Below are 18,326 nucleotides of genomic sequence, written 5' to 3'. Positions count from 1 at the left end.
AGACAGAATGTGCCAATGTTCTAGAATGCTCTGGTATTCTAGAATTGTTTTGTACTTAGGTAACACAATGTTCTGAAGCTTTTACTCTGGTAGTCTAAAATGAATCAGTGTTCTAGAACGTAATAGACTGGTGTTTTATAATACAGCTCTTCTAGATTAATTTGGTGCTCTAGATTGCACTGATGTTCTAGAATGCATATCCATTTTGTGGTGTTTAAATGTGTTTTTAAAGCCCTCCCCTCTGATTTCTGCAACATGCAGCTGAAATGACTGGCTATGAAAACAGGCTCATTGTTTTAATGTTCTGAAATACGTCTGAGATTATAGTCGTAGTAAAAAGATAAAAGACCGTGATTTACAACATTACAGACACTCTGATCACAGCTCGCGTTTAACAAGCTACAGTAAGCATCTGCACAGCAGGGTTACGCAGGGTTACGCAGCTCCTCTCCCACCTCTCTGTCAAAAGTGTCTAGCTAACACATTCCCAGTCGCTTTCATATCTCCTGTGTGGGTTTGTTTTGCATTGATTTTGCCTGTGAGGCTAATGCTCTCAGAGCTCGGCAGTGTAAATATATCACCTGTGCTTTTGGAGGCTAGCAGACGCAGCCTGTTTCTCTTTTTACTGAATTTCTATTTCATTTTTTAACCACTCAAGTCTTAGATTAATTCAAGGATTCAAGGATTCAAGGAGATTTTATTGTCATTCGCATCTTATGTGGTACATGAGGTGGAACGAAATTGTGATCTCACGATCCAGTTTACACCCAAGAGCTGTTATTAATAGATATATAGATAAAAGTACAATAAAGGAATACAATAAAAATAGAATATACAAAATAGTTAAAGATAAATACCCCAAATGAAATAAATAGAAAGAGTAGACAGGTTGCAACAACAAGTCCAGAGTGCAAATGTGCTATAGCAGCATGAAATGAATTAGAGCAGTAGAAAATAAAGTGTCTCAGTGCGGGTAAAGTGACCGTGTTTGTGCAGTAATTGTCCTTGTGTGTCAGTGCAGTGTGTTGTTAAGTGGAGTTTAAGAGTCTTACAGCTTCCGGAATGAAGCTGTTTCTCAGTCTGGTTGTTTTGCACTTGATGCTCCGCAGCCTCCGTCCTGAGGGAAGCGGGACAAAAAGTGCATGTGCTGGGTGGGTGGGATCCTTCCTGATGCAGGTGGCCCTCTTCCTGCATCTGGAGGTGTAGATGTCCATGGTGCTGGGGAAGCTGACTCCAACAATCCTCTGTGCAGCCTTCACCACTCTCTGCAGTGCTTTCCTGTCTGCAGCAGAGCAGCTTCCATGCCACACATTGATGCTGGAGCACACGACGCTCTCCACCACACATCTGTAGAAGGAGGTGAGGACTGCGCTCCCGAGTCCAGCTCGTCTCAGCCTCCTGAGGAAGTAGAGCCGCTGATGTGTACTTCTTAATAGTCTTTAATAATCTTAGAGTGAAAACTATACCATAGCTATTTAGCTTATGAGATTTTGTTCCTTGAGTTCCACAAGGCTCTATTCTAGGGCCAATGAAAATTATGTTTCTAATGGGATTATATTCAAAAGCCTGTAGGGTTTAAGGAGATAAAAGTGCTCTGGAATGCATTAAGGTAGCATTTCATTCTTAACATATAGGTCACAATATGTCATATGTCTTATTCGTTGTTTCACTTTCCTAGAAAGGCTTTCTAGTAGATTTTGAAGTATTGCTTTTGGGATCAAGAGTGTTAGTATGGTAAAAAGTATTGGATGGAGCGCCACCATTCCAGAAAACAACAGAGAACACAGTTCCACTGCTCCACATCTCAAACTTTAAAAGCCTCAACCTTACATTCTACAATTATAATCTACGTATGGCATTAGACTTGGTGCCAAATGGTTTATGTCATATTTATCTGCAATATTTCTCTTGTATTTCTTTTCCAAATTCCAATTTCACTCCATTCAGTTGTTGCTAGAGAATCTGACCACTAAGCACAGAGATCTGTAGAATATTCCAGAATATTCCAGGAACAGCACTGCTGAGCTAATTGTATAACTAAATTGGCACTGCTGAAGTAACTAGCAAGCTAGCTTGGTACTTAACTAAATGTGTGACTAAAATTCCACGGCTAAAGTTAATTGCATAATTTTAATAGCACTGCTGAGCTAAACCTATGACTAAAATTGCACTGCTAAGGAACATTTATGACTAGAATGACATTGCTTTTTGTATCCAAATGTGTAAGTAGAATGGCGTGGTTGAAGTGAATATAGGATTAGAATTGGAATAGTAAACTACTAAAAGGGTAAATTGTTTCTCACTTGTAAATAAAACTATATTTCAGTCTCCACACAAATGAGGCATTAGTAGAGCTGGGCGATATGGCCCAAAATAAAAATCTCAATTTTAATCGATTTTTTCCCCCCTACTAAAAATTTAATTACTGATGATAAAAATGGTTAAAAACAAGCTTTAATTTTGTTTTCACTTAACTTTCCCCTTTGTGGTTAAAGTGCAAGCAAAAACAGCCAATAGTAAAAACTATTGTAAACAGTGAGAACATCTAGTAAATTTTAGAAAGCTTTCATAGTTTAGATACTGACACAATGCACCCTCAAACTTAAAAAAATAAATAAACTCACCCTCAAAAAGCAAATAGAAATAAATAAAACTGACAAAATAAAAAACAAGTACAATTTAATATGCTATTAAGTAAGTAAAGTAAAAAGTCTGTAGTTTTTACAGAACCTGGTACACAGTTGGAAGATGTTTTAGGGACATGTTTTACTTTGGATGGTGTGCTAGTGCTGCTGCTGCGTTCATTCTGATAATAGCAGCACTTCTCCCACTCCGCTACATGCTTCTGTTTAAGGTGTTGAAATAAATTGGTCATGCTGCTTCTTTTAGAAGCAATCGGTTTTAAACACACCTTACAGTGAGGAGGACTTGTTTGGTCCACGTCCGAACCAACTCTAGATCACGGAGCTATTTGCTCCTTTCTTAAGCTCTGCCGTTATGTTGTGTGTGTGTGTGTTGGGGGGCGGGGCGGGGCAAGGTGGGGGCGCGCTCGAGACGGAGAGAGGGGTGAGAGGGGGGCGGGGCTGAGCTCACTCTGAAGTACAGGAGCCCACAGGGCAGCGTCAGTGGTGGAAATTAAAACTCAGAGAAAATCGATTTTCATAAAAACACATCGTCCTTAACTGTGAATCTAAATTAATCGATAAAATCGATAAATTGCCCAGCCCTAGGCATTACAGATCTAGAATGCACTAGTGATCTAACATGTATTCGGATTCTAGGATGCGACTGTTTTGACATTACCCAAGTTAAGCACAGCTGAAGCCATTCCAGGTGACGCCTGACGATGTGCAAAACTTTCTCTATCTAAGCAAGAGGTTGTCTACTTAGAACAATCTAAAATCTAAAATATATTCTAGTTTGTTTTTACAATATAATTCCATATGCTTTTCTTTATAGTTTGGATGCCTTTAGTATTAATCTACAGTGCTGATTTTTTTTTTAATAATAATAAAAAAAACTCTGAATTTAAGGTGTAATACTGAGGATAAAGTATATCTAAACTGCACTGCTGAGGTAAATTTATGATGAAAATATCTCTGCTGAGGTAACTTCTAGCTACCTAGCTAAACGTTGACTAGAATATCATGAAAATAAATAGCAGAAATAAATGTATGATTAGAATAGAAATGTTAAGCTAAATGTATGGCAATTGCTGAGGAAAATGTATAATGAAAATAGCACTGCTGATGTATATAGCTAGCTAGACACAGGTGTGAATAAAATAGCATGGCTAAAGTAAATCTCTGAAAAGAATAGTAGTTTTTGTTTACGTTTTGTAGAATACTTGGGTGTTCTAGAGTGCACTAGTGATCTAGAATGTACTATGATTTTAGGATGCTACTGTGTTGTTGTAGAACGTATGGGTGCTCTAGAGTTCTAGAGCACTAGTGATCCAGAAGTTTGTGGTGTTTTTAAATGTTCTGGTGTTCTAGAAGGAGTCAGATTGAGTTCTAGAATGCAGCAATGTTGTTCTAGTTTTTTAGAATGCTGGAATACTTTGAAATACTTTAAGCATTTTTTTTATTTGCTGGGTTCTATAATGTGTTGCCCCAGTGTTCTAGAATTCTTAGGGTTTTTTTTTCAGAATGTTTTCCTCACCCAAATGCAGCATTAAACCAGCCAATAAAATAAGACTCCATCATTTTGTTTTAATAAGCCATATTTGTTTTATATTTAAACAGACAATCTGCTTGTTTCATTCTGTAGTGTTGGTAAATTAGCATGTTAAACAGCATTTGAGCATTTTACACCTCAATCAAAGTCTAACACTTACCATTTATACATCAAACAACAAATTAAAATACTCGATAAACATTTTGCATCCTGATCCAGCCTCAATGTTCCCAGCCTCATGCAAATTAGCCACGCCCCAGCCATGAAAGAGTTTCATTTAGACCTACTGTATCTCAGACTGGCATTTCTTGTGGCTTTTTTTGTTTTCTTTCCAAACATGACTAAGCAAATGGGTGTGCTGTTTGGATCTGTGTGAGTATAAAGAAGTAAGAGAATGAGAGAGAAAGAGAGAGAGAGAGCTAAAGAGAGAGAGAGAAAGCTGTAGCATTGCTAGCTACGTACCTTTGTTCTATATCTGGTTTCTGTCAGACGTTCTGTAGCTTGTTAGGAGCGAGAGATGGAGTGGAGGAGAGGCTGAATTCATGTTGCACTCGTGTCTCAAAGGTTGTTAACACTCCTCTGTGTTTGTGTTGTGTCAGTCCTACATCTCTCCTCTGTGTCAGTGCTTTTTTTTTAGCATGTAAGTTCTTGTTAGTACTTCACCTTACAAACAAAATTGGATTCATTGAAACGTCAGTACTTTCTCAGTACTGCAGTTTACTGCAAAAACAACTTTTTAACTTTTCCAAATGTCTAGAATAGCATGGCTGAGGTAAATTTAGGATTAGAATAGCAATGCTGTGAATAAATTATAACTAAATTGCAATGCTGAGGTAAATTTATGATGAAAATAAATAGCATGAAAATAAATAGCTAAAATTAATCTATGAATAGAATATCAGTGTTAGGCTAAATGTATGACGAGGAAAATATATAATGAAAATAGCACTGCTGAGGTAACTAGCTAGCTAGACACATGTGGGAATAAAATAATAAAATAAAAAAGATAAAATGTAGTATGAACAGTATACTGAACAAAATATATGACTATAATTGCACTACTAAGGTAAATTTACAATAGAAATAGCACTGATGTTGTGATTAGAATAGCATTCCTGAAGTAAATAAATTATTAGAATAGTACTATTTATCTAAGTTGATATAAAATGATGAAAATAACATTGCTGAGGTAAGTACTAGCTAGCTAGCTAAATGGTGACTAGAAGAATGAAAATAAATAGGTGAAATGATCTATGATTAGAATAGCTAAATGTATGACTAATGTATGATGAAAATAACACTGCTGAGGTATCTACTAGCTAGCTAGCTAGCTAGCTAGCTAAATGGTAGCTAGAATAGCAAGAAAATACATAGCTGAAATAAATATATGATTATAATAGCAGTTTTAAGCTAAGTGCATGACTATTGCTGAGGTAAGTGTATAGTATGAACAGGATACTGAACAAAATGTATGACTAAAATTGCACTGCTGACATAAACTAACAATGAAAATATCACTGCAGATAGCTAGCTGTGTAACTAGATAAAGTGTAACTATAATAGCACGGCTGAAGTAAATTTAGGAATAGAACATCAATACTGAGGATGAAGTACATTAAATTGCACTGCTGAGGTACATTTATAATGAAAATAACACCGCTTGGCCAAAAGCTGACTTGAATAGCATGGAAATAAATAGCTTAGCTGAAATAAACCTATGAATAGAATAGCATTATTAAGCTAAAATTAACAAAAACATTTTATCCAGAGCTAGCTAGATAAATGTGGAAATAAAATAGCATAGCTAAAATAAATGTATGATTAGTAGACTGCAAAAAAATAGTTATCTAAATTGATGGCTATAATTCCCTTACTGAGGTAGGTTTACGACGAAAATAGCACTGCTGAGGGAGTTAGCTTGGTAGGCTGTCTAGGTAAATGTGTGACTAGAATAGCATGGCTGAAGTAAATGTACAGTATTATTAGAATAATAATACTGCCTAGGCCTTTCATGCCTAGGTAATACTACATAAAATGAGCTAAAAATATTGACTTTTTTATTTATTTACAGAAATCAGAAGCCTTTACTAAAGACTTTTGGAAACCAAAGGGTTTCCTACTGATAGAAATTATCTAATTCATTAAATTACATAGTCATCCATATATACAATCAAAAACCAACCACACACACACTCACACACACTCACACTCACTCACTCATTTAGAAGAAAGACCACATCCTCACAGCTAATGAAAGCACTTAGCACTAACGCTACACCATTCATCAAGCTAATTTTGTGTCAGAGCCAATGTCAGTTTCTCAACATCAGTTTCTTTTGTCCCCAAGAATGTGTGTTTGTGTGTGTGTGTGTGTGTGTGTGTGTGTGTGTGTGTGTGTGTATGTGTGTGTGCGTGTGTTAAAGCCTTCAATGCTAACAATATTAACCACAAGGTCACTCAATTTAGCCTCTCTTCAAGCCCTCCATTACTCCTTTATGTGTTTAAAGCACCAATCATACTTCATAAACTGCAGACTGGTTTCAGATTAATGCTGCATTATTGAAATAATATGTGAATTATTCATCAAATAGTGAATTCCTAAGTGCCCTCGGCTGGCTGTGGAGGAATGAGACTAATGCACGAGGCCTGTGGTGGCATCGTCGAGCTAGCCAGTAGAATAGATGACCAAGATCCCCTCTGAGATAACCTTTATAAATGATTTGATATTGCTGGTGGTGAAGAAGATTAAAGATCTTTATTGCTGGAGATGCAGTGGAATATGACCCGGCCGCTCTTGATATTGGCTTATAGCATATTAAAGGCACACTAGCGACGTCCGGTATATTGTTTGTTAATTACTATTGCAATGCTGGCCTATGAATTATTGATAAAGCAGATGGTTGCAATGTAACACATTGTGGACATCTTTTGCAACCTCAGATGGTCTTGTTGAGAGTTCTGTTGATTAGATTTATATTAATTAATTACACATCTTCGTTACTTTCAGTGTACATCTTCTCGAGCACATGCACATATTTTAGCCATATTTTAACCATATTTTAGAACATAAGTGAACATCGAGTAAACATTCACAGTGCAGGCTAGAAAAAGTAAGTGAATCTCTTTGTTACTGTGTTTACTTCCAAATACAAGACAAGACAACACAACTACAGGGGTGGAACAATTAAACTAAAACACCTGGTTTTAGAGCACAATAATTTATTGTCCCGACGGACAGTTCTGGTGGAAACAGGAGAGTTGAGGTGCACATTAAATTCTGCCGTGATTTGGGCAGCCGTGGTTTTATATTTTTTGGATACTATCCGGGTTAGCACCCAAACATCCCTTTCAGACAGCTTCCTCTTGCATCCACAGTTAATCCTGTTGGATGTGGTTCCTCCTTCTTGGTGGTATGCTGACATTACCCTGGATACTGTGGCTCTTGATACATCACAAAGACTTGCTGTCTTGGTCACAGATGCACCAGCAAGACGTGCACCAACAATTTGTCCTCTTTTGAACTCTGGTATGTCACCCATAATGTTGTGTGCGTTGCAATATTTCGAGCAAAACTGTGCTCTTACCCTGTTAATTGAACCTTCACACTCTGCTCTTATTGGTGCAATGTGCAATTAATGAAGATTGGCCACCAGGCTGGTCCAATTTAGCCATGAAACCTCCCACACTAAAATGACAGGTGTTTCAGTTTCATTGTCCAACCCCTGTATCTTTATCATACTTCTGCATACTTTTGCCTTCACTCTGGATTTTTCTGAGCATACTCAATAAAGAACATTACTACAAACTGAACTGTGGTAGTTGTGATATTGATAATGCTCAGGCTACATTTTATTAGTAATCAGTGCAGAAATCAATGTATCTCCAAAGAGATTTACTTGCATTTACTGTATGTAAGGTTTTTTATGGTTTTGCATGTCTAGGAATAAGGACAGTAGATTGAGCCAATGTGTGTGTGTGTATATCTGTGAATGTGTGTGTGTGTGTGTGTGTGTGTGTAAGAGAGAGAGAGAGTGGTTTGGTGATGTGCCGAATGGTGTGGTTATTCTCCAGACGTTTCTCTAATCCAGCCCTCAGGCATGAGGGAAGAGACTTCGTGTTCTTCCCAGGCTCCATCTCAACCTGCTCAAACCAGAGCGTATCCACAAAATGTTCGATTAGCATATTATTCAGAGAGAAAATGCTATTACATGCAGTGAATGTTGATAGAACTCAATGGACCTTTTAGCCTGCTAAGTCTGATCTAATATCATCTCCTGGAAAATCAATGAGACACACCTTCATAATGCTTAGCTCTTCTTCGACCTTGAGGTTTTCATTATGTTTTTTGCGCATGAAGGCGCAGCCTTGTTTCGCTAATCATGTATGTAACAGGCATAGAGCACATACTGTATAGACTTATAGCGGTGGGCACCCACCTTGTTGTGACATGGGCAACTGAGCCAGGAATGTTTCGGGGGTAAAAATGGCAACCTTCTGGTCTTACAACCCATTTCTGTAACTTTAATTCCACCTACCCCCATTCGTGCCAGTCCAGGGGATCTAACTGGTGACCTTCTGGTCCCAAGACTATTTCTCTAACCTTTTCCCCCTCTCGTCCACATACCACTAGTTCAAGGTATTGAACTGGCAACCACCTGGTTATTAGTTCACTTCTCTTACCTTTTCTTCTTCCATTCTATCAGACTGGGGGATCAAACCAACAACCTAGTGGCATCCATCAGGTCTCAGGCCCACTACTTTGACCGTCTCTGACTCCACCCCCACTTCCCACCAGTTAAGGGTATTGAACCTGCAATGTTCTGCTCCCACATCCAAACACTTTAGGGAATTGAACCTGGGATCTTCTATTATCAATACCACTTCTCTAACCTTCACCATCTTCATCCCCACTTCCCACTTCAATCCCAGAATATTAAAACAACAACCTTCTGGTTCCAAGTCCACTTCCTTGACCTTGAACTCCCCCTGCTCTCACTTCCACAAGTCCAGAGAATCCAACCAGTGACCTTCCAGGTCCAGACATGGTTCTCTAAGCCTCAATCTCTTCCTGGTCTAGGCAATCAAACAAGAAATTCGGTATTCAATTCCCAAGCCCACTTCTTTAGACTTCTCTCCTTCTGCCCCCGCATCCTGGTAGTCCAGGGGATTACACTGGCAACCTTTAAGTCCCAACCTTTAAGCCCTTTTACTTGACAGTCGCTCCCTCTCAATCCAGGGAACTGAACTGGTGACCTTCCATTGCAGTGCAGGCAATCGAACCAAGAACCTTCCGAGCCCATGCTTGCTATTACTGTACATGAAGTATACAATACAAGGTTGACAAAACGATATACCTGCTAAATCAGGCCTAATAACTTTTTCTTCATACTGCTCAGCTCTGCTCTGACCTTGAGAGTCCTGTTTTGTTTTTTTACTCAATAAACACACAGCTTTGATTTGCTTAGAACACAAAATTAGCTTTATAGAGTTGCTTGTAACACCCTGTTTAAACCAGCTGCAGTGAGACTTTTCCATCATGTGTGAAGTGAATCAATACGAGGGCTGGGATTTAATGTCTAATTCATGTTATTGACCCATCAATATTTGATTTCATGCCATGCGAGAGAATGGAATGCATTTGAAATCTTGCGTGTTTTCAGCAAGCAAGAGAATGAGCATGCGTGTGTGTTTGCGCGATCGATGACATTAACTGTGGCTGATGTTTCTCTTTCAGCTAACGCTGGGGCCTGCTTTCCGAAGCAAGGTAAACTGCACCCCGGCCAATCAAAATCTACTGTCTGCTCAGTCTAGTCTTTCTTTGGCCAGTCCCGCGTGTTTCATTGACCTTCGCCAATCACAGTCTCATTTCTGCATAACACTCTGTCGTCAGCGTGTATGTGTGTGTGTTTATGTGTGTCTTGCTTGCAATTAAGAAGGGTCATTAAGGGACACTGAGCGCTGTCAGTGTGGCATGTTTCACAGCAGCAAACACTGGCTCATAAATTACAGGGTTGACTGCAAGAGCGAGCGAGGGGGGGAGGTTGTGCGGAGGGTTAGGCTGCTTTTGTTTATCAGAAAAATGAATAGCCTTTCCGAAACTCGCCCCTATTGAACCGTATTGTTTGCAAACGAAAATGTTCCACAGGCGATGTTTTCTGCAGTGCACACTGCACTTTTAAACGGCAAGGTCATATCTGTTCAATGCTGCTATCAAATGCTATTATAACCTACTCGACACATGTAATAACCACACGTAGCCTTTTAACGCAACATAATTCAACCCATTTGTGGCAGTAAATGGGCGAAAGGGACTACTGACAGTGAGCATACACACATCCGGAAGAGGAGGCATTGCCACAATTGGGATCTCATCGCTAGGGGAGCAATTGCTCAAGGGCATCTTAAGTGTAAATACTGAGCACAAACACTTCTGATCACTGTTCCTTCATGCTCCCTTCCCTGACCTTGTGCCAGTCCAGCAGACTGAACCAGCAACCTTCTGGACCCAAGACTTTTTGCTAACCTTCAGTCACCCACTCTCACTTTTTGCCTGAATTGACCTGGCAAACTTCTGGTTTTCTATACCTCTTAAACCTTCACACCCCCTGCCCCCTCTTTCTGCCTGTCCAGGGAATTAAATCAGCAACCTTTGGGCGTCTCAAACCCTTTTTCTAATGGTCACCCTCTGCTTAATGATGGACCCCCACTTTATGCAATTCCAGGGGACTGAACCAACAAGCTTCTGATCCAAAGCCCTCTTCTCTTAGCTTCATTTCTTCTACCCTCTAACTTTCTGCCAGTCCAGAACTGAACCGGCAACCTTCTTGTTTTCAATACCTTTTGTACCTTTACTCTGACTGGCTGCACATCCTGCCAGTGAAGGGAGTCAAATTAGCAACCACTTCTTGAACCCCCTTCATCCTTACGTCCTGCTTTCTGGCAGTCCAGAATTGAACCGACAACCTTGTGTTTCCTATAACTTCTGTACCTTTACTCTTCCTGGAGGCACATACTGCCAGTCCAGGGAATCAAACCCAAACCTCTTTTCAAATGGTCATTTACTGCTTCATGAATCACCCCCACTTCATGCAATTCCAGGAGTCTGAACCAGCAACCTTCTGCACAATCCCTCTCCTCATACCTTGACTCCCCTACCCTTCATCTTTTTGCCAGTTCAGTATTGAATCAGCGACCTTCTAGTTTTCTATACCTTTCCTCTGCCTGGCTGCACATCCTGTCAGTACAGGGAATCAAATTAGCAACCTTCAAATCTCAAATCCACCCTGAATTCATACAAGTTCAAGCCCTTTTCTCTAACTTTGACTCTCCCTCTTCTATAAATTCTGTACCTTTACTCTCCCTGGCCGCACATCATGCCAGTGAAGGTAATCAAATCTGCAACATTTGAAGCTCAAACTCACTTTTTTTAACTGACACTTCCTCCACCCTGACTTCATGCATGACCCAACAAATCACTGGTCCCAAGCCCTCTTCTCTTACCTTCAGTCCCTCACCCCCAAAATTTCAGCTTTTGTCCAGATTTGAATGAACAAACCTTCTGATTTTCTGTACCTTTTGTACCTTTTGTACCACACCTACTGACAGTCAAGGAAGTTATCCCTGCTCCAAGCTCCCTGCTTAACATTTTATGTCAATCCAGGAGACTAAACCAGTCAACCAGGAGATCTTTGTTTGCTGTTTAAAAACCAGCTATACCTACTGGTACATTTACCCTACCTGCCCCCACTTCTTAAACAAATAACACAATTGAATTATAGCACGTAACAGTAACAAGACAGAAGTGTCTACACAATTGCAATGTAATATTATTAAAAAACAGAATGTATCATCAACATAATAGTGTTTAGCACTTCAACAGGGTTGAATAATGGTGTGTAACAACAATCTAACAGTGTGTAATATTGCAGTGCAAAGTTAAAAAAGAGTAAAATGCATCACAGCAATATATTTAACTATTGACCATAGTAACACAGCGACAATGTAATAATTAAAATGCAATTAATTACACATTTTCGTTGACTTTAAGGTGCATAACCATATTTTAGCCATATTTTAGGACTCCAGTGCATCCACAGTGCAGGCTAGAAAAAGTAAGTGAATCTCTGTTTTACTGTGTTAACTTCCCAGTACAAGACAAGACAACACAAGCCTTTTCTTCATACTTCTGCTGGAGGCTGTCTTAACCCCTGTGTGGTGTTCGGGTCTGTGGGACCCGTTTTCATTTTTCATCAAATGATACTAAAAACAATATTTTTTCTAACTCAAACTCATTGGCATTGGCTCATTTTTTGTGAAAAACATATATCAAAACACATTTTCAATAACCACATACTGTACACCCCAACCCCCTGAAAAGCTCTGAGAACCGAGCTTTAAATAGAGACTGACAGTAGAACTAGAGATTTACTGCACGACTTTGAGTATATTTAATGGGATTTGTGTGCAACTCTCGGATGTGCAGAAAGCTGTGTGTTGCGTGTGCTTCTGTACGTCTTTGGTTATGCTCTCCCAACAATTTCACTGAAACATTTACATGTTTATGTGTGTGATTGGGTGAGTGTGTGTGTGAGTGTGTGCATGTTCAGAAAGCAATAAACAGCACTTCAAATGACAAACCGGCAAAACGCAACAGAATCTCCTGGCAGGGAAATTCGGCTCCATTCTTCACTTTGTTTGATGTAGGCATTAATTCTTCTTCTACTCTTTTACTCTGCCTCTTTTCTTTTCACCTAAACCCAAGATCAATAACTCTGCAGGGGGCGCGCACACACACTTGTCTAACAGCTCATCCCATCTCTCTCTCTCTCTCTCTCTCTCTCTCTCTGTCTCTCTCGCTCTGTCTTTTACTGCCTCTGTCCTTTTCTCTCTCTTTGTGTGTGTGTGTGTGTAAAGCCGCGCATGTATGAAAGGGTGATGGTGGGCATGATTCTAATAATTATAGTTGTGTGTGATTGTGGGGGTGTGATTGTCTGTATGTGTGCATCATTTGTTGTTGCATGTGTGTTGCAGGTCATGTGTGTGTGGGTATATAACACATACATAATACAGTACATAATACATGTGTACCTATAGAAACACAGCATGGCTATAATTATGTGTGTAATCATACTGTAAATAACCAAATAATGTATCTGTGTGTAAAATATAGTGTTTAACACAAAAATGATTGATAACTGTATTGTACAAGTGCAATGTAACATCATTGGATTATAAAGTGTAACATCAATGTAACATGATTTTATAATAGTCTGTAATGTCAGCATTTTATAATAGTTTGCAAGACTGCAATGAAACAGAATAAAAAAAATGTAAAAGCAATATGACATGATTTTAACATGTTAAACACACTTGTAACTTAACAGTATGTAACAGTATGTTACATGATTAAATAACATGATTGCATAATAGTTTGTAACACAAATATAATAATAATAATAATAATAGTAATGTATCCCAATAATACTGTAAGAGCAATGCAACACAGTTGCTTAATAGTGTGTAACCAGTAGTGTAGTCGTCAAGACCGCTAGAGCCGAGTCTGAGGTAAGACCAAGACCGGGACCAGATTAAGATTTAAAAATAAAAAAATCAAATTTCAAAATGTTAAAAAAAATTACAATTTGGTCTCAAACAGCTCATCAGCTCAGCTCATTAGCTAGTTAGCTAGCTCGTCACTAATGGTAGTTCTCTCCCAGGTTGCATTAGTAGTTTAGCTAGCTTAGTATTTAAGGTTAGCTAGCTCATCGCTAAGGTTAGCTAGCTTGTTGCTAGCTTTAGTTGTCTTTTTGGTAACATTAGTGCGCAATTTAGCTTGTCATTAAGGTTAGCTAGCTCTTCGCTAGCTTCAGTTCACTTCTAGGTAACATTAGTGTGTAATTTAGCTTGTGGCTAAGATAAGCTAGCTTGTTGCTAAGATTACCTAGCTCATTAATAACGGTAGTTCTCTCCCCAGTAGCATTAGTATTTTAGCTAGCTTGTCACTAAGGTTAGCTAGCTTGTTGCTAGCTTTAGTTGTCTTTTTGGTAACATTAGTGCAAAATTTAGCTTGTCACTAAGGTTAGCTAGCTCTTCGCTAGCTTCAGTTCACTTCCAGGTAACATTAGTGTGTAATTTAGCTTGTGGCTAAGGTAAGCTAGCTTGTTGCTAGCTTTAGTTCTCTTCTTGGTAACGTTAGTGTGTAGTTTAGCTTGTAACTAAGGTAAGCTAGCTTGTTGCTAGCGTTAGTTCTCTTCTTAGTAACATTACTGTGTAATTTAGCTTGTCACTAAGGTAAGCTAGCTTGTTGCTAACATTAGCTTGATCATTACTAACGGTAGTTCTCTCCCTGGTAGCATTAGTATTTTAGCTAGCTTGTCCCTAAGGTTAGCTAGCTTGTTGCTAAAGTTCACTATCCGGTAACATTAGTGTGTAATTTAGCTCATTGCTAAAGTCAGATAGCTTGTCACTAGATTTAGTACTATCCCAGGTTACATTAGTATTTTAGCTAGCTCATCGCTAAGGTTAGCTAGCTCGTTGCTAGCTTTAGTTCTCTTCCTGGTAATATTAGTGTGTAATTTAGCTTGTCGCCAAGGTAAGCTAGCTTGTTGCTAAGATTTGCTAGCTCATTACAAACGGTAGTTCTCTCCCCGGTAGCATTAGTATTTTAGCTAGCTTGTCACTAAGATTAGCTAGTTCATTACTAACGGTAGTTCTCTCCCTGGTAGCATTAGTATTTTAGCTAGCTCATTACAAACGGTAGTTCTCTCCACGGGAGCATTAGTATTTTAGCTAGCTTGTCACGAAGATTAGCTAGCTTATAGCTAACATTTTGTACGGCTAAATAAATGGCAATTTCCAACAGATGGAACACAGTTGCAGATTTTTCCTCTTTATGTGTGCATGTGATCTTTGCAACAATACACCAGGGAACAGTTGTTAAGTATGTGTATTATATCAACAAAACATTTCTGATAAAGAACAGCACTGCATTATTGTTACATGTGTAACACCTTAATATATTGTAACTGAAAAAAAACCTACATATGTGTAACATAGCTTTAAAAAACACTCTAACACGTACTGAATTTTCTCCTCTTCCTCTTTTTTTTCTCCAGACCCCGAGCGTGGCGGGGGCCACATCATGTCCACTGATGACCTGGAGTACCCCCGCGAGTACCGGACGCTGGGGAACGGACGGCGCTTCTCTAACGTGGGTCTGGTTCACACATCGGAACACCGGCACACGGTCATCGCCGCCCAGAGCCTGGAGGCCCTCAGCAACCTGCACAAAGCCGACATGGAGCGCAAACGAGACGCCTTCATGGAGCACCTGAAGAACAAATACACACCACAGCACTCTCTACCACCTTCACCATCCCCCTCACACGGCAGCATGAGGGGGGCGTCCGAGAGGAGCGCAAGGGAGCAGGTACATCTGCACACACACATACATACAGTATACAGGGGTTGGACAATGAAACTGAAACACCTGGTTTTAGACCACAATAATTCATTGTCCTAATGGACAGTTCTGGTGGAAACAGGAGAGTTGAGGTGCACATTGAATTCTGCCGTGATTTGGGCAGCCGTGGTTTTATGTTTTTTGGATACTATCCGGGTTAGCACCTGAACATCCCTTTCAGACAGCTTCCTCTTGCGTCCACAGTTAATCCTGTTGGATGTGGTTGGTTCTTCTTGGTGTTATGCTGACATTACTCTGGATACCGTGGCTCTTGATACATCGCAAAGGTCTTGTTGTCTTGGTCACAGATGCGCCAGCAAGACGTGCACCAACAATTTGTCCTCTTTTGAACTCTGGGATGTCACCCATAATGTTGAGTGCATTGCAATATTTTGAGTAAAACTGTGCTCTTACCCTGCTAATTGAACCTTCACACTCTGTTCTTACTGGTGCAATGTGCCACCAGGCTGCTCCAATTTAGCCATGAAACCTCCCACTCTAAAATGACAGGTGTTTCAGTTTTATTGTCCAACCACTGTATATAGTATATATTTAGGGGTTTTAATTAATGTACTCGGGTTTCTGATGTGATGAGTGTCCATAGGTCAGTTTTAAACAGAATATGGAGCATGGAAATATGGAGCATCATCAACAGATGAGAGGGAGACGATAGCAGTCAAAGTGTGTGTTTGTGTGTGTGTGAAAGAGAGGAAGAGAGAGAGATAAAAAAAGAAGAACGGGGAGTACTGAGTGTTTGTTAATAAATTAACTATAATTCTGAACTCTGAACAGTAGCCATGCTGTGTTTATGTCGCTAAATAAAACCGCTTATGCGTCACCAGACATAAATCACAAAAGGAATCACTAGTATTTACTAGTGCATCTCACACAGTGGATCAACAGCAGCAGATGATATGTCTCTTCAAACCATCACTGATTGTGGAAACTTCACACTAGACCTCAAGCAGCTTGAACTGTGTATCTCTTCACTCTTCCTCCAGACTCTGATCCCTTGATTTTTAAATGAAATGTAAAATGTACTGATGGTCAGTGATGGTTTGGAGAGTCGTGTAATCTGCTGGTGTTGATCCACTGTGTTATATATCAAGTCCAAAGTCAGTGCAGTGTTTTCACTGAAATTCTTACAGCACTTCATGCTTCTCTCTGCTGACAACTTTTATGGAGATGTGGATTTCATTTTCCAGCAGGATGTGGCACGCTGCCCACACTTCCAATAGTACCAATTAGTCTTACATAATTTAAAATTCTAATGTTTGGGGTTTCATTGGCTGTAAGCCATAATCATCAACAGTAAAATAAATAAACGCTTAAAACAGATCACTCTGTGTAAAACATCTATAGAATATATGAGTTTCACATTTTGTACCAAATTACTGAAATAAAGTAACTTTTCAACTATTTTTTATTTTTTGAGATGCTCTAGTATAAACCTGTATATACACCTGTAAACAGACAGTTTTGAATTCTAGCTTATATGATAAAACTACTTGTCCGCTCCATACGTGTCAAATAATTTATCAACAAATAAATACATATAAGTTATAATAGAAGTAATATCCTTATCATTACATAAATATAATATAAATATAACATACAATCCCAGACAGATCATTTGACTTTTCATGCTGGAAGAAAGTCATGTCTAACACCAAATTACCACTAGAAGTAAAAAATAAATGATTTACTTCACTCTATACAATACCCTGTTATACAGTTACTTTAATTATAAACAATAAAGTACTGAAAAAGTTTTAATGGAACCTCATCTTTCCAGAGTATACAGTTCCATGGCTCCACAGCTCAAAGCTGGGTGCTTTATACTAGAGGCTTGGCTGGATTTTCTCAGTCAGCTTTATGAGGTAGAGTCACCTGGAATGGCTTTCAGTTAACAGCTGTGCTGAACCTGTCAAGAGTTCATGAACAGAATGACTCATGAAGAACAAGGGTCAGTCAATCTGAAAACTTTCAAGAACTCAATCATCAATTGCAGACGCAAAGACCGTCAAAAACGCTATGATGGAACTGGCACTCATCAGGACTGCCCTAGGAAAGAGGGAAAGACCAAGAGTTACCACTGTTGCACAGGATAGGTTCATTGGAGTTACCAGCCCCACAAACTGCAAGTTAACAGCACCCTAGATGAGAACCGCCTTAATGCTTCACAGAGTATTTTGGGTTGTTTAACACTTTTAAATTTACTACATGATTCCTTATATGTTCCTCCATAATCTGGAGGAAAAAAATAAAACCAATAAATCTGTAACAGCAATGGGTTCAATATCTGAAATACAGACAAACACACACACACACACACACACACACACAAATACAAACAGTGTATAGAGCATTATCATATGTTAGGAGTGTGTTCATGCTAATGTGCAGTGAGCGCATACGCTCTGGGGTGTTTTCCACACAGGAGGGATTGTACATAATCCCTTTATACACACACGCATCTCTCTCTCTCTCTCTCTCTCTCTTTCTCTCTCTTTCTCTCTCTTTCTCTCTCTCTTTCTGAACCTCAAATATCCCTCTTTCATCTCTCTCATCTCTCCATCTCTCCCTCCATCTGGAGACACGTTAGCACTCCAGCTGCTGCTGTTCAGTGCTCTGCTCTTCTTCAGCTCCATTTGCCTCTCGTCTGTCTCTTGTTTATAAATTAACCTGT

The 18,326-nt window shown here is 39.3% G+C and overlaps 1 protein-coding gene across 9 annotated transcripts in view; it reads left to right on the top strand.

Moving 5' to 3' along the window:
- si:ch211-278a6.1 (SRC kinase signaling inhibitor 1) overlaps positions 1 to 18,326 on the top strand; it is a 271,162-nt gene that overhangs the window by 147,260 nt on the left and 105,576 nt on the right. For 8 of the 9 annotated variants that reach the window (XM_049467595.1, XM_049467590.1, XM_049467596.1 and 5 more), the window contains exons 3-4: positions 9,911 to 9,940; positions 15,291 to 15,604. In XM_049467595.1, coding sequence (XP_049323552.1) covers positions 9,911 to 9,940; positions 15,291 to 15,604 — 344 coding nt within the window. The remainder of the gene's footprint in view (positions 1 to 9,910; positions 9,941 to 15,290; positions 15,605 to 18,326) is intronic. The other variant, XM_049467593.1, reaches the window with a different exon arrangement.

Source organism: Astyanax mexicanus, chromosome 19 (assembly GCF_023375975.1).
Source record: "Astyanax mexicanus isolate ESR-SI-001 chromosome 19, AstMex3_surface, whole genome shotgun sequence".
Taxonomy (NCBI): Eukaryota; Metazoa; Chordata; class Actinopteri; order Characiformes; family Acestrorhamphidae; genus Astyanax; species Astyanax mexicanus.
Note: the sequence above shows the minus strand (reverse complement) of the source record. Positions and strands in the feature narration are given on the sequence as shown.